This window comes from Cetorhinus maximus, chromosome 13, assembly GCF_964194155.1.
Source record: "Cetorhinus maximus chromosome 13, sCetMax3.hap1.1, whole genome shotgun sequence".
NCBI classification, from domain to species: Eukaryota; Metazoa; Chordata; class Chondrichthyes; order Lamniformes; family Cetorhinidae; genus Cetorhinus; species Cetorhinus maximus.
In genome coordinates, this window is record NC_135891.1 from 86,758,124 (window position 1) to 86,774,893 (window position 16,770).

Consider the following 16,770-nt stretch of genomic DNA (forward strand, 5'->3'; position numbering starts at 1 on the left):
AGGGTTGTCTCCAGCCTGCAAGCGATCCCTAGCCGTATTAATTACCTGCAATCCATGCTTGGCATTCAAGCTTAATCACAAAATATCAGTCAACAGAAAATTGAAATGTGCCTGGTTGTAAAAGCACTTACTTTTATTAATTGAGGTTTAAGATTTCAATGACCTGTATTGTTGAGGCCTTTTTAGAGCACCTTCACCATCTGCCTAAATTTAACCAGCCCAGCGATGAGCCAGGGATTTTCCTGCAACTGAGTACCACTTTTCCTGATGTTTTTATCCACTGTAACTGCTTATTTTAATGTACAAGGCATGATGGTAGTCTTTAAGATTATGAAAGGATTTGATAAGCTGTGGAGAGATTTCCTCATGCAGGTGAGACCAGAAATAGGAGTCATAAACAAAAGACGGTCACTAATAAATCCAATAGGCAACTCAAGAGAAACTTATTTTCACATTGTAGTTAGAATGTGGAATTCAAGAACTTAACTTTAATACGCCCATGCTATTATCTTAAGCTAGGTAAACACGTGAGGGTGAATGAAATAGAAGGATACGTTGATGTGGTTAGAGGAAGAAGAGTGGGAGACAATGTTCCCTCTTGTTTTCCTTTGTGCACAGCCAATTTGTTGCTTTGTGCAGCATATCCTGGATTGCAATGCACCATTGCAGTTTAGAGGAAGCATTGGAAGGACTGCAGTGGTTCAAGGAGGCAACTCACCACCACCTTAAGGGCAAGGGCAACTAGGATGGGCAATAAATGCCGACAGCAAATGTCAGCGATGCCCACATCCCATGAATGAATTAAGAAAAAGGCTCCTTTTGAAGCTTAAAACATTGGCATATATCAGTTGGACAAAATGTCTGAGCCTGTACTGAAGTATTATAAAATCCATTTTTAAAATGGAGCTATATGCATAATTCAGAGTGAGACTGAATTTATTTTGTGCTTTCATCTGGTTGCTTTTTTAACTTAAACGGCTCCCAGAGGCTGTTGGAATTCATAACCTCCACTTTGCTAGACATTACTACAGAGGTTGTATTTTATGCTGGCTTGCTATTCCATTACCTAAATGACTGACTGGCTAGTGCAGGATCATTTTCTGCTGCTCCACTGTACAGGTACCAGTCTGCCACTGTAATCTTTTATCCTGCACTGGATGCTGCTGAGTGATTTCCATGTTGCTTCTTGTGTAGCAGAGGAAAGTGCAGCCACTTCACACAACTCTTTGTTGGACTGGGTTGGAGAAGCTGCTAAGGCTACCGCTGCCACGCAGCTTATTGTGTTTCTTGCCCTGCAGTTGTTCTTTGGGCTATCCATTTCCTCTGCCTCCAGGTCTTTGCTGGTCTCAATCCTGAGTTTTAACCCCATTGTCCATACTGTTTTGATCTCTGATCCATTGATCAGTCCGTAACTTTGAAAGCACAGGTTAACCTCCAGGATCTTTGTTTACAAACTATGCCTTTTCTTTTGCTCTCCATCAACTGGACAATCTCCACCAGTATTGCAGCAGCTCCTCCTACAGCTTCTGGGCCTACTCACTTTTGACATTGGATATTGGTTGGAAGCTGCTCCTCAAATTTCACCCAGTGTAGTCTACAAATGGACTTCATCCCACCTACAGAGCTTAATCTTTGGGATATTTTTTCATATTTCCTCCTTGCCTGACTTTTACATTTCTCACCTAATCTTTGCCCTGTCTATGTAGCCCAGAATTCCTTGTCTGTGCTTATTTTGCCATTTTTGATCTAAGCCATTTAATTGTTTCCTTTTTGTTTGGGCCTTTCATTTCTCTCCCTATCCATTGATTTAGACTTTAACTGTAATTTTGATATTTTTGCTGTATTTGGTGAGCAAATCATCGAATGTGCCAACTAAAATAGCATACAGTTGAAAAATTACCAATGTTTATGTGCGGTGCATGCTACATCTCTTACCCAAAGTTCATCTGTTCTTCAGACTCTAGCTGGATCCTGTGGGAAGTTTGCTCCTTTTGAAATCAAAGAGCACATGGTCCTTGCTCCAACAAGCCGGATATGCTTAGATCAAGATGTTCTTGAGCAGTTAGATGAGCTGCTGGAAAGTCAGAGTTTTAACTCTAATTACATTAAAGAGTTGCACAACCAGAAGCCAAGAACATCGGGTCCTACAAGTCCCAGAATAAGCATCACAGAAGATAGTTCATGCAGGTAAAGATGAAGCTCCATGTTTTTCAGAATTTTTATTGACTTTCTTACAAATTGGTGAGGACGATGGAGACAAGTAGATTAAAATTGTAATAGTTTTCTCTTCCCGTGCCTGACTGCCTTAACCCACCTTCTTTAATGGCCTCAGCCACCTATTTTTAATGCCTTCTGAACCTGAACACTGAAAACCCTCATTCTAATCCCCAACCTTGCCCCATTCAAAGTATAATTTTTATTAAAATGCCATATGGAAACAGGAGTAGAACATTTAACCCCTTGACCACACCCTGCCATTCAGAAAGATCATGGCTGAGCTTTACCTCAACTCAGTTAACCCACCTTTGCTCCCTATTGCTTAACACCCTTGCAAAATAATAGCCAAAAATTATTGATTTTCATCTTAAGTTTTAATTGGTCAAGTATCCTTTGGGAAATGAGTTCCAGATTTGAAATACGGCATGGGGAAAGTGCTTTCTGATTTTGTTCTAAATTTTAAGATTATGTCCTCTTGTTTTGAATTGCCCCACTAGAATCATAGAACACTACAGCACTGAAAACAGGCCATTTGGCCCTTCTAGTCTGTGCCGAAATATTATTCCGCTAGTCCCATTGACCTGCACCTAATCTATAACCCTCCAGACCTCTCCCATCCATGTATCTATCCAATTTATTCTTAAAACTTAAGAGTGAGCCCGCATTTACCACGTCAGATGGTAGCTCGTTCCACACTCTCACATCTCTCTGAGTGAAGAAGTTCCCCCTAATGTTCCCCCTAAACCTTTCCCCTTTCACCCTAAAGCCATGTCCTCTCGTGTTTATCTCTCCTAATCTAAGTGGAAAGAGCCTACTCGCATTTACTCTGTCTATACCCCTCATAATTTTGTAAACTATCAAATCTCCCCTCATTCTTCTACGCTCCAAGGAATAAAGTCCTAACCTGTTTAATCTTTCCCTGTAACTCAACTCCTTAAGACCCGGCAGCATCCTAGTAAATCTTCTCTGCACATTCTCAATCTTACTGATATCCTTCCTGTAGTTAGGCGACCAGAACTGCACACAATACTCCAAAGTTGGCCTCACCAATGTCTTATACAACCTCACCATAACATCCCAACTCCTATACTCAATACTTTGATTTATGAAGGCCAGTATGCCAAAAGCTTTCTTTACAACCCTGTCTACCTGTGACGCCACTCAGGGAATTATGTATCTGAACTCCCAGATCCCTTTGTTCCTCCACACTCCTCAGTGCCCTACCATTTATTGTGTATGTCCTACCTTGGTTTGACCTTCCAAAATGCAACACCACGTACTTTTCCGCATTAAATTCCATCTGCCATTTTCTGGCCCATTTTTCCAGTTGGTCCAGATCCCTCTGCAAGCTTTGAAAGCCTTCCTCGCTGTCCACAACGCCTCCAATCTTAGTGTCATCAGCAAACTTGCTGATCCAATTCACCACATTATCATCCAAATCATTGATATAGACAACAAACAACAATGGTCCCAGCACAGATCCCTGAGGCACACCACTAGTCACAGACCTCCAGTCTGAGAAGCAAACATCCACTACACCACTCTGTCTTCTCCCACACAGCCAATTTCGAATCCAGTTTACAACCTCTCCATGATACCAAGTGTCTGAAACTTCTGAACTAACCTCCCATGTGGGACCTTGTCAAAGGCCTTACTAAAGTCCATGAAGACAACATCCACAGCCTTTCCTTCATCTACTTTCTTGGTAACCTCCTTGAAAAACTCTACAAGGTTCATTAAACACGACCTACCACGCGCAAAGCCATGCTGACTATCCTTAATCAGCCCTTGGCTGTCCAAATAATTATATATCCGATCTCTCAGAACACCTTCCAATAATTTACCTACTTCTGACGTCAGGTTCACTGGCCTATAATTACCTGGTTTACTTTTGGAGACTTTTTTAAACAACGGAACAACATGAGCTACCCCCTAATCCTCCGGCACCTCACCCGTGGCTAAGGACATTTTAAATATTTCTGCCAGGGCCCCTGCAATTTCTACACTAGTCTCCCTCAAGGTCCGAGGGAATATCATGTCAGGCCCGGGGGATTTATCTACCTTTATTCGCTGTAAGGCAGCAAGCACCTTAATCTTTATATGTTTCATGACACAACTGCTTGTTTCCCTTCCTTCCTTGTACACTATGCCAGTTTCCTGAGTAAATACTGATGCAAAAAAAACTGTTTAAGATCTCCCCCATCTCGTGAGGCTCCACACATAGATGACCACTCTGATCTTCGAGGGGACCAATTGTGTCCCTTACCCTTTTACTCTTAATATACTTGTTCGGTAAAACCTTCGGGTTTACCTTCACATTATCTGCCAAAGCAACCTCATGTCTTTTTGCCTTCCTGATTTCCTTTTTTAGTATTTTCTTACATTTTCTATACTCTACAAGTACCTCATTTGCTCCTTGTTGCCTATACCTGCTATACACCTCTCTCTTCTTCTTAACTAGATCACCAATATCCCTTGAAAACCAAGGTTCCATATGCCTGTTAACTTTGCCTTTGATCCTGACAGGAACATGCAAACTCTGCACTCTCAAAATTTCGCCTTTGAATGCCTTCCACTTACTGAACACATCCTTGCCAGAAAACAACTTATCCCAATCCACTCTTCCTAGATCCTTTCTCATTTCCACACAATTGGCCTTTCTCCAATTTAAAATCTCAACTCGAGGACCAGACCTATCCTTATCCATAATTAACTTAAAACTAATGACATTGTGGTCACTGGACCCAAAATAGTTTCTCTTCCCTCCCTACCCAATTGAATTTATCATTTTAAACCCCAATTTGATTATTACTCATACTTGATGACATTGAATTTCACCTGCCACTCCTGTTCATTCCTCCACCTTTCCAGTATCTCTCTATGACTACCCTGTACTTAGTATTATTTACCATGTCTCTATTTTAATATCTGCAAATGTGGACACCACTACTTCTAACCTTGTAATCCTTTTATGCCAAACAGAATGCTCTATTTCCTTCTAACCAGTTTCAATCCAATTTGTTTCCCTTTAATCTTCAGTACCTTGGCAGAAGCATGTTTTTCCTGCATCCAACATATCTCACTTCTTCAAAGAGCTCTTCAGATGCCTTGCCCTAAAATACGTTCTAAACTTCAATTTTCTTTATCTTGACATCTTTGCCCAAAAACTGCCTGAGTAAAATAACTTAATTTGAATATCCTTCAGCTTCTTATTAATTTTAATTGCATGAGACTTTAATATAGGAATTGGTTTGTTACAGACCCTTCATCATGCTTTTCGTTATCTAATTTTGAAGTGGAGATAAATGTCACGAATTACTCAACGCTTGTAATCTCATTGCTGTTCGTTCTTGTTTTCTGGGTGCCAAGTGAATGTCTGCAATGGAGGTGTGGAAACCAGTGTGTTTTGTGGAATTGGTCTCTGATTTGAAAAATTATCAGTTTGCTTATTGAAACTCTTTCCTGACTTTTGGGGGGGTGTGGTGCTGGGAGTGGATCATAGCTGCAGTTTGTAGATAAGCTATGTTCACTTCCAAATTAATGTTAATTTTACCCTTGTTTTTTCTAGTAGTGATGTGATTGTGATAGACACTAATTTAAATAGTGGAATCGTTGATCGGAAAAAACTTTGCAGGATGAAGCTGTTGCAGTTTTGTGAAAATCACCGTCCTGCCTACTGGGGGACCTGGCAGAAGAAGAGTGTGAAGGTGAACCCTCGGAATCCTTTCACTAAAGATGAGGTAAGGAATTTGATGCAGAGATTATTGGGGAAAGAGCTCTGACTAAGATAAATCTGAGATTTCTCCGTAAATCACCAATCTTTCAGTATAAAATGTGACACCAAGCCAATGGAGTAGTTAAGTTCATTAAATGGATAATTATTGTGGGAATAGGCTAAAGGTTATAGCAATGGGGAATTTATGTCTGTAAACTCCCTTCCAGATGAGGGTCTAAAACAACATTTACTGGCAAAGTGACTTATTGTATTGATCACAAACTGTCATGCTTTTCTACAGGCTGAAGAAGGCAATTTTTATACTTTGAACCAAAAAATTAGGGCATGGTAAACTAGACCATTTCTTTGTTTCTCCTTGTGGTGGGTTTAAGAGCAAGATATTGAAATATTGAAATTGTCACCTGGCTGTGCTTTTATCAGCCTTGGGATCTAAGAACAACTAAAATTAGGAAGAAAGGCTCAGTGGGTAAATGCACCACTTGTTGGAAGATTTTCTAGCCAGTAGTATGGTCTCCTGGGCTAGGGTAAGTATATCATCGCTCTTTTCCTAACAAAGGAGGAGACCTGAATTGTGTCTGTGTCCTATTAATAAAATTGAGCTTTTTATGAATGGAAATAAAGTGAGTGTTTTGCTGATATTGAATAGGGGAGGCAGTTTGAGTAGCAAGTTCCTCCCCCTAATTTAGTGGCAAAATTGCTGGAGAATTTGTAATATATAGGAAAAAATAATTTACAGTAACACTTAAATAAAACAGTCCTCTTTGTAACTAGTGTTTGTAGAATGGATAGTACTAAAGTCTTGATAACTGTTGCTAGGTACACTGATCATCTTCTGCTTTACATTAGTGAAAATAATGTGTTTTGCTCTATGACATCATACTTTATAGTAGAGCGCAGGAAGTAAATTGTTTTCTTAATTGTGTAACTATTTGCTGGTAATTCCAAAATTGAGGTTGAACTTTTTTTCCACCCTACTAACATAATGTTTAAATTTTAATTTGTCCCTAGCAATTGTTGGATTATGAAGTGGATAGTGATGACGAGTGGGAGGAAGAAGAACCTGGCGAATCTCTCTCCCATAGTGAAGGAGTTAGTACAAACATTTTATTCTCATTTTTAAATGAAATATTTCACTGTTTGAGGAATGTCTAGCAAAACAATTTTATAGTTGCTGTAGTAGATGATAAGATGTACATTTTATTTGGTTTGATTTAATGGGAGTAGTTTGAGCTTTTCCAGTTGATATCCGTGGTGTACAGAAAAATGCAGGACCGAAGTAAAAACACCGCAGTTCATCTGGCTAATCTCCCAAGTTTTAAAAAAAAAAATGCTGCCAAATACTATTTCAGATCCCATCATTTCTTTAACTCCACATTTCTTTATGTAGTAGGTGGCATGCATCCTTTGTTTCATCAGTCACTTAATGTGATTGACCCACTGGAAGAAAAGGTCTTTATAAAACAGTGACTACGCTTTGAAAAGCATTTATTCGGCTGAGAAATGTTTTGCAATGTTATCAGGACATGTGTGTGTATTTATTATATACTGTTACTTTCTCTCCTCTGTAGGCAAAATATTAGGAATAACTGCTATTCAGTTTCTGTAGTATATCAGGGCAAATTGAATCTCTACAAACTGATAAATGTACAGAAATCAAATTTGTAAGCAATATATGGTTACTGATAAACATCTTTCCTTTTGAGTTATTAAGCAATTTCACTTGCACCCAAGAGGATGGGAAGCTCTGTATTCCAGTGGAAAGCTTACTGCAATTAACTGGATTGAAAAGTAGTTATGAAAGTTTGAAGTGGGGTCTGGTATGGGGTCACTGCAATAAAGTAACTGGAGAGCTCTTTAAAAAATGAATATAGTATGTCATATCCAGTACCATTTAACATTTGAACACCTTGCATCATATCACGGTTTTGTTCCAAAGAGACTAGAAATGTTGATTTTTTTTGTTAAAGCAATTGCCAGTTGTGTACTTGAGGTTTTATAAGTTACAAATGAAGAGAAAATGGTTTTTATACAGCAACTGCTGGAAATTGAAACAGCTGAGCCTTGCTGTAAAGGATCATAACCCGTCCTTATTTCGGATATTGACTGAATTGTGCATTTTCACTATTTTTTCCTTTGCCTACAATGATTGACTTTATTTGATGGAATGCAGAGCTTCAGCATGATTGTACACAGCATTGCATAACAAATGCCATGGATTTGATTTTTCCATGCTGTAGGGAAAAATGATGCATAGAAATGTAATTACTAAATGAAGGACACTGGAATAAACTAGTAACCATGGAAAATCTATCCTTTTAAACTTAATTTTTACATCTTCCTGTTTAGGATGAAGATGACGAGGCAGATGATGAAGATGATGATGATGGATTTTTCGTCCCTCATGGCTATCTGTCTGAAGGAGAAGGTGCAACTGATGAAGTAAGGCTTCACAGCTGAGGCAATGGGACTTATGGTTAGCCACATCAAGCAATAGTAACAAGCTTCTTGACCACCTGATTGCTCATGAACAAAGGAATATCACGTAGTACTAAACCACACAGATAAAGTAGGCTCACTTCCTAATCTCTCAGAGGTGTCAGCTGTGGCTCAGTTCATAGCACCCTCGCCTTTGAATCAGAGGGTTGTGGGTTCATGTCCCACTCCCGGAAACCAAGAACTGTGATTGTACTCGAAAAGAGTTGCAATCTGTGACTGTTGGTAACTCGAAAGAGTTTCCTAATCTCTCAGATTTCTGATCCAGGTTTAACCAGTAGTTGGATTTAGTGCACCTGGGTGAGGGGTGGGAAAACTTGATTGTAGCAAATGGATAACGAAGGGTGGTGCATGCTGGATGAGAAGATTGGGTATGAATGTAGTCAAATAGCCTGCTAATATTTATAGGTTTGTATAAATCAGCCATTTAGATGATGTGATAGGGGATAGCCTGGGAGTCCTGTGATAGGTTTCTGCCTGGCACCCTTTTATTGAGAGGGGGATGGAGCATAAAAGTAGGGAAGTCTTGCTATAACTGTGCAGGGCATTGTTGAGACCTCACACAGTTGTTGTAATGGCACAGCTGATGGTAAATGCTGAGCTGCTCAAATCCCAAAAGGAAACTGAAAACAACTGTTTTGCAATTTATATAAATTTCAAGATGTGTGCCTTGAATTCAGTAGTAATAAGACCACTGAGTCTTTTGGGTTTCTTACAAAACTAAATTAAACCTTTATTAATAGAAGAAATGATTTTAAGAAAATATATAGATCTACAATTACTACATTGATAACTTCTTCTAAATCTCCTAATTAATCTAACTCCCAGTTATACTTTTGTTAAGGCAACAGTAAGACACAGATTTTATAAGACCCAGGCAAAGAAACATGATACCCTGAGCAATCCAATTCAAAGTGAGTTTTCTTAACTTCAGTTCTCTGTAGACAGCAGCTTGAGGCTTATATGCTGAAGGCTTTTCACATGCTTGTTAGACCTTAGAATGCCTACCCTTACACACAGCCTTCACTCCTTTATACATATTGTCCCCTTTGAATGCAAACTCCCTTTACACCTATGTTTACCTACTTAACATTTCAAACCTAGCTTATCTTCTGTTACGTCAAAGCCTTCAGACCAGCTAACTTTAATTCAATTAAGATGCGCGCACACACACACACACACACTCTCTTACTCTACTTTATAAATTCCAATAAAATTATGAAAATTATTATATCTTCCTGACATTGTGTACAATTATACTTGCATTGGAGGCATTTCAGATAAGGCTGATTGTGGAGATGAATGGGTTGTCTTATGAGGAAAGGTTGAGCAGGTTGGGTCTATACTCATTGAAGTTTAGAAGAATGAAAGGTGATCTTATTGAAACATATAAGATCCTGAAGAGGCTTGACAAGGTAGTTGCTGAGAGGATGCTTGCCCTCATGGGGAATCTGGAACTAGGGAGCAAAGTTTGAAAATAAGGGGTCACCCATTTAAGATGGAGACGAGGAATTTGTTCTGTTAGTCTTTGGAATTTTCTTCCCCTTGAGAGCAGTGGCAGCTTGGTCATTAAATATATTCCAGGCTTAGTACGATTTGATCTATAAGGGAGTCTAGGATTATTTGAGGGGGGTGGGGTGCGGCAGGAAAGTGGACTTGAGGCCAAGGTTTTATTGAATGGCAGAACAGGCTCAATGGGCTGAATGGCCTACTCTTAGGATCCTGTGCGCCATCTGAGATCAGGAAAAATAACCAGTGCAAGCAGATATGTTAGATGGTCAATTCCATTTAAATGATGACACGCGGTGGGGTGGGTGGGTGGGAAACATGGCTATTCTGAGCTCCATTTTTGCTTTGTTCAGGAGGGCGAAAATCCTGAAAAGCAGAAAATCCGTCAGAAGATGAAAGCAAAAGAATGGGATGAGTTGATGAAAGGGAAGAAATTCCAGGTGCTGCAGCCCACCCTGATTGGATGTTTTTGGGAGAACGACAGTGATATTTTGCAGAGCTCAGCCATGAAGATACTTCAGCAATTTTCAATCTGTCTGTTTGATAACCAAATGGAAGATGAACAGCTACAGGAAATACACAATGGAAAATTAAAAGAGGAACAAAGTAAGGGCATTTCATGAGTGCTTTAAGTCACATCTAGAATATTGTTTTGCCATTTTTTCAGTTGAAACTGTATGTGACAATTCTAAAACTTTGCTTCCTGCCTGTCAAAATAATTTCTTGCTCAAGTAGCTAATATAAAATTAAATGAAGTGCCTGCAATCTATGGGAGAAAATGCCTTTTTTCACTTCAGAATATGCTTTGCCGTCTTAAAAGTTTTTTTGGGAGGGGTGGATTCTTTTGGAGATTGGAGGCTGTATAAATATAAGATGTATGCTAGTGTGTGCAGTACTGCTAATGACAAGAGCTAATACTAAAGCATTGCACCATTTTTATACAGCAATGCTGAGAACCTGAGGTAATATTCAAGTTTGCAGTGGCCTAGGTTTACTTAGCTCTGCAACTAAATTCCAAATTGGTGCATGCTTGACTGACTGTCATTTATTGCAGTAATGTGCTTGGCACACCGAATAAGAATCTTTTAATTTTGACATTTTTAATTAATATAAGCTGAAATATCATATTTTTAAGCCCCCAGTGGCAACATGCAACCTAACAAATTTGAGGAAAACTAGGTTGCCTGACATTGCAATTACACAACTGGGAAGCACCGAGCAGGGCTACACAAAATGACTGCCCTAGACAAATTAGTCATTGGGTGAGCTCCCTTTTAGCTTGATGGGTTAACGTGCCACCTTAGAGTAGCACTGAGCCATTCTGATCAAAAAGATCCTATTTCCCCCATCCCAGGATCTGCTGATTAAACTGATCTCCACTGAGGGGGTCTGAAAACTAACCTCATGTCCCTGAGCGAGGAAGGAGTAAAGCAATATGGGTTCCTTTCCCTGATGACTATGTTGGGATGGAGAAAACAACTGAATGCTGTTGGAAACTGTACCTCCCCATGGCTTCCCAAAGAAAAGTTGCTGCTTGGGCAAGGTATTCTTTATACCTGTAGAGACAGATGAACTCCTTCAGAACTGCAGAGGGTGGACCTCTTTATTAAAGAACTTGGATTTGTTTAGTAACTTTGCCACGGCTCCCCAAAGTGCTTAGCAGTCAATGAAATTCTTTAATTACTGTTTTATAGGCAAAGTCCCACAGATCACCTAGTCATTTATCTTTTAGTAATCTAATTGTAGTGGTGTTTTTGAAGGATAAGTCTTTGCCAGGGTGGCAAGAGAAACTGCCCTGCTCCTCAGATCTTTTTATGTTGAGCTAAACAGGCATATGAAACCTTGGCTTAACTTATCTGAAAGACAGCATCTCCAAAACCGCACTACTCTACTCTACTCTCTCTTACACTAGATATCAATTTAGGTTTCTGCTCATTTAGCTAAATAGGATTTGAATCTGCAGCCTTCTGACTTAGGCAAGAATGCTGCCATTTGAGCCAAGCCGACATTTGTTGAGGCTCAACTCCAACTTTGGGTACAAAAGCAAAATACTGCAGATGTTGGAAATCTGAAATTTAAAAAAAAAAAGTGCTGGAAATGCCCAGCAGGTCAGGCAGTATCTGTGAAGGGAAACAGAGTTAATGTTTCAGGTCAAGATGACCTTCTGATGAAAGGTCATAAGGTCATCTCGACCTGAAATGTTAACTGTTTCTCTCCACAAGATGTTCCCTGACCTCCTGAACATTTCCACTTTTTGGTTTGTGTTTTACACACACGATTCAAACTAAGAAAATACTTGTATTGTTGCAGCATTGACTCTTAACTAATTTAGACCACATGGTCATTAATGTCTTACCTTGCAAGCCACAGTAAGAATTTAGTGTTCTCTTGGGTACTAAATGTGTCTTCTCTCCTACAGTATTAATAAGCCTGCTTCCACTTCTTCATGGAAATGTGAATGGCAAAAAGGCCATAATCAAGGAATTTCAGGAGTGGTACAAACAGAAACCTTCTGCAAACATGCTGGCACTCCCTCCTTCTGATTCCACGAATCCCCTAGGCTCTGATGCCTCTAGACCCGAGACACACTCAGTGGATGAGGACTTGTCCATTCCGTCCAAGGCAAAATTACAACGCCTTATTTCAGAAAATGGAATATATGAGAAAAGAAGGGCTTTCAGACTGAAGTGCTGGTATGTACATGAAGAGGTGCTGAAAAGGTTTAGGATGGAAAACCTTCCTGTTCCAGGACAGTGGAATTACCTCACGCAGGTCCAATCTACAGCCAAGGAAGAAAGCACCATTGCAGCAGGGAGTGGACAGAATGCTCCCAGTTTGGGAAGGAATACAGGGCAATGTGTAACTGGTTCAGCGAAGAGGAAGGCTGCTGGAAGTATGTCAATCAAAAAGTTCATGCACAAGTTTGTGGATGCTGATGGTCAGGTAAGATATTGTCTTATAAGTGAATTACATTTATCTGTTAAATGTTGGCCCTTGTATGCTTTCTGTTCTAAGTAACTTCTTTCCCCAGCACTGCCACTTTATGGTGAGTAATAATAAACATATAGCATTCCTCAGGAAAACATTACAAGCACTTCACATTGAGAACAAAACAGTGTATGATAATGGTGAGGGACAGTGGAGAAGGTTAGGATAAATCAGAACATGGGGGAAAATGGCATTTTTGAGGAGGTTTTTGCAGCCAAGAGACAAGTGATAAGGCAGAAGCTGAACAAGCACCCGCTAATGTTGAAGTGGGAAGATAAGGGTATACCTAGTGTTGGGTAGAGTAATAATGGGGAATGGGGGGCTCTGGTGGAAGGTGTCTGAAGGGAGGGGCCTTAAAATGGCTTAAGACATGGAGGGATGTGAAAACGTGGGCACAAAGCAAATTGGTGATAGAATACTGATTATTGTTTGGGTTAGAAAGTTGAATTTTGACTGGTTAAAGTTGGAGCTAGATTGTAATGTTAGGAAAACTGAACCTCAAGCTGTTGGATGCACAGACTAGGATTTCAACAAGGCTAACAGGAGTGGGATAACAGACTTTTGTCTAGGTTAAAGCCTAGCTCAAAGTTGAGCAAAATGTCTTTTCTATACTTTCTAAGGTGGCAGTCAGGGAGGTTAATGGAGTGTCAGAAGCACATAGAAGCTTATAGGAACTTTGATTTTGTCCATTTGAAACCTGGGGACATTTTTTGTCAGAATGGTGCAACAGTTTCTAGATCAACAAAAGTGGCAGATGGTGTCAGCATACAAGTGGAAACCAATCCCATTTTTCTGAAGTTATCCATGGTGGAGGACCAGAGGAACACAGCGAGTCATTGTGGTTAAAAGAAAAGCCATTGGAGGAGAACCAGGAATTAGCAATGCTGCAGAGGTGAACTGGAGGAAACATTGGAACATTGTCCTTTGATAGTTGATGATTCCTAGGGAGTGAGAATGAGACACTCATCATCACCCCAGTTATCTGATTTTCGTGCAGTGCTAGTAGTGGCAAAGAAGAAACTGGATTGGAGCACCTTGTAAGAAGAGGTGGAAGAATAGATGTGTGGCATCTTGAGAGAAAAGAGCAGAAATTGGGTTCTAGTTGAAGAGCATGGCAAAATAATCTTGGAGGTAAATGACAGTACCAGAATTAGGCTTATGTCAACTTTTGCCTAAGGAAGTGAAGTTGAGTAGTCGGATGCAGTTTTGGGAGAGGATCAAGTGGTAGGCTTCATGAGTGTAATCAGTGGAATGAGGGCTGATGGAGAAACTCCAGTGAGTGGAGAATGGCTGAGAACTTAGCTGGGAGAGGGAAAATTGAGACTCGTAGGGGACATTCACTGTGGGCGGCCTTGATTTTTGACACACTCCTCTGAGGCAAAACCAGTTGCCACTTTCATTTGATCTTCCTTGACTGACTGCTCCAAGACATCACTGGATGACCACTGTTTTTGCAGTGGAAGCTGTGACCTTGAGACCAGCCTGCGAGTCAATCCTGAGAAAGCACATTGCCAGCTGGGTACGCAGTTTGTGTAGTGTTATCATGGTTTCCCATTCTTCTTTGCCTTTGGGTTGGTACTGAGATTGGAGTCATGGGGTGAATGCAAGCTTTGCCAAGATCAATTGTATTGGTTCAAAAGTGTGGTGAAAAATATTAGTTGATACTGGGTGCTATTTGATATGATTAAAAACTGGTTTATGATTAAAGCATTTTAAAATGGTGTTGTGAGCCACCTGATTTTATATGGCTAAAAATGACTTGAGCATAGAACCATTTCCTAGTTACATTTGGGCACAGTAGTCAGTTTCTAGTAAAATTGCATTCAAAGCTTTAAAAACATTCCTACTGATGTCCCTGCACTGAAAAGTTCCAGCTTAATTTTCGGAGCTTCCTTAAAGGTCTGCAACAGAATGCAAGGGAAATTAGGGATGAGTAGTTAATGCTAGCCAGCTAGTGACACTCACATTCCATGAACGAATTATAAAAAAAATTAGCAGGAACTCTCAAAGGTGATAGGCTAGTATTATTGTTATGGGTAGGTCCATCATCTGGCACGATTGGTTACCTGTGTGACATTGTCAAAGCACAATTACTGACCATCCTTTGCCTTTTGAGATTGACAACGGAAAACGCTCTGCATTGACCATCTCTGCCCAACAAGAGCTGCATTAAGATTGCCCAAACTTTCCACTTTCATCTCATGTTTTGATGCCAGTTGGTGTAAACCATCTTTAGATTCCAGCTGCATCTGATGGGGTTCGTGCCAAGAACTTGTCGTGAAAACTTGTAGTATCTTTGACATTAAGATGGAAAACTTCAGTTCAACTGAGAGCCATCTTCTGTGTCTGCACTCCAGTCTACCATCACTAAACTATTTCTAAATCTAAATTTTTAAATTTGGTTATCTGTTTCTAAATCTGAACAAACAACTTAAAGAATGGAAAACTGTTACCAAGTGAGATATCAATTTAAATATTTGTTTATGAATCTTTCTACTTGAGGTTTAGAAAATAACTGGATTGCTATTGTTGAAAAAGTTATTGTTGTATTTTATAGTAAATTGTGCTATTAATTCATTTGAACTAGTAGAAACTAAATAACCAAGCCATTTTTGCTGCCATCCTATCAGTTTTCCCAATTTAGAAACTCACTCCCCATCCCCTGGTAGCTCAGCAGTTTTTCCATCATTTGTACCAGTCGATAGTTGAAGCAGAGAGACGTTAGTTATATTTTGGATCTGATTTCCTGAGACAAAATTGTGCCTTTTTATCTTTTTTGTTCCACTTCATCTTTGTTCATCAAGCTCTGTAGGAAAACTCTATTGGTTGGTGATTGGAAACTGAAGGACTTGTGCTAGTGGCAGCTGTCTTTTCCACTTCCTCTTCCACTGGCACAGTCCTTGTGTATGGAAGGCATAAGTTTAGACTAAAGGAATCACTTCTAATTTAGTACCTTGAAAATCCAGTTTTTGTTTGTTTCGAGTAGACAGTATATTACTTTCTCTCTTCAGTGTAAGGTTTATGAATTTCTCCTTTTATTAATTTCTTCTACCAGTAGATAAAACCAACTGTACAGCAGCTAAAGAAGCATTTTTGCTTTGTGGCCACAACAGCTTTTCTCTGGTTTCTGTGATGCTTCATTTTTACCAAGTGTTGGGTGTACAAATGGAGATAATATTGAAAGAACAGATTAACCGTGTGATGCACTTCTTGTTTCTAGGCTGAAGTAACTGAGACAGATGGTTTTCAGGCAGACACGGAAGAGGATGATGATGCTGATTGTGTAATTGTTGAAGTAAACACGAATAAGCCTATTCCAAACCAAGGTACACATCTACTTGTTTATATAAAAGCATCCTCAATGTATAATTGCTGCACCACCCATATGGGGAAAAATTCCAAGAGACCTGAACCTTTTGGTCATGGACATACCTGTGAACATCACCCAATGCACATTCTTGTCCCCATGTCATGTGCCCATGTCTTTACTATTATCTGTAGCAGTGTCTCCCACACTTGCTGCCACTGGGAATGATTCTTTGAAGTATTTCATCTCTTGGAGTTGGTTTATCTACTTTTTCTATTTGTAGCCAATTGGCTCACTTGACCATTTCAGAATCCACCATATTGCTGTAGCTCGGAGTCACATGGACCAGACAGGGTAAAGACAGCAGATTGCCTTCCCTAAAGTACATTACTGATTGTGTACCTTTTCATTCCAGATTTATTTAATTAACTGAATTTGAATGTTGCCGTGGTGGGATTTGATCTCGTCTCTAGTGTACCCCTGACTGTTTCATTGACCATTCTAGCTGCAGGTGGTTATT

General features: G+C 39.8%; 1 protein-coding gene across 3 annotated transcripts in view; it reads left to right on the plus strand.

The window, feature by feature from the left end:
- The window catches only part of chaf1a (chromatin assembly factor 1, subunit A (p150)), a 45,447-nt gene that overhangs the window by 27,302 nt on the left and 1,375 nt on the right, over positions 1-16,770 (plus strand). For 2 of the 3 annotated variants that reach the window (XM_078555690.1, XM_078555692.1), the window contains exons 8-14: positions 1,958-2,187; positions 5,786-5,957; positions 6,962-7,042; positions 8,300-8,392; positions 10,309-10,561; positions 12,375-12,898; positions 16,164-16,269. In XM_078555690.1, the coding sequence (XP_078411816.1) occupies positions 1,958-2,187; positions 5,786-5,957; positions 6,962-7,042; positions 8,300-8,392; positions 10,309-10,561; positions 12,375-12,898; positions 16,164-16,269 (1,459 nt within the window). The remainder of the gene's footprint in view (positions 1-1,957; positions 2,188-5,785; positions 5,958-6,961; positions 7,043-8,299; positions 8,393-10,308; positions 10,562-12,374; positions 12,899-16,163; positions 16,270-16,770) is intronic. The other variant, XM_078555691.1, reaches the window with a different exon arrangement.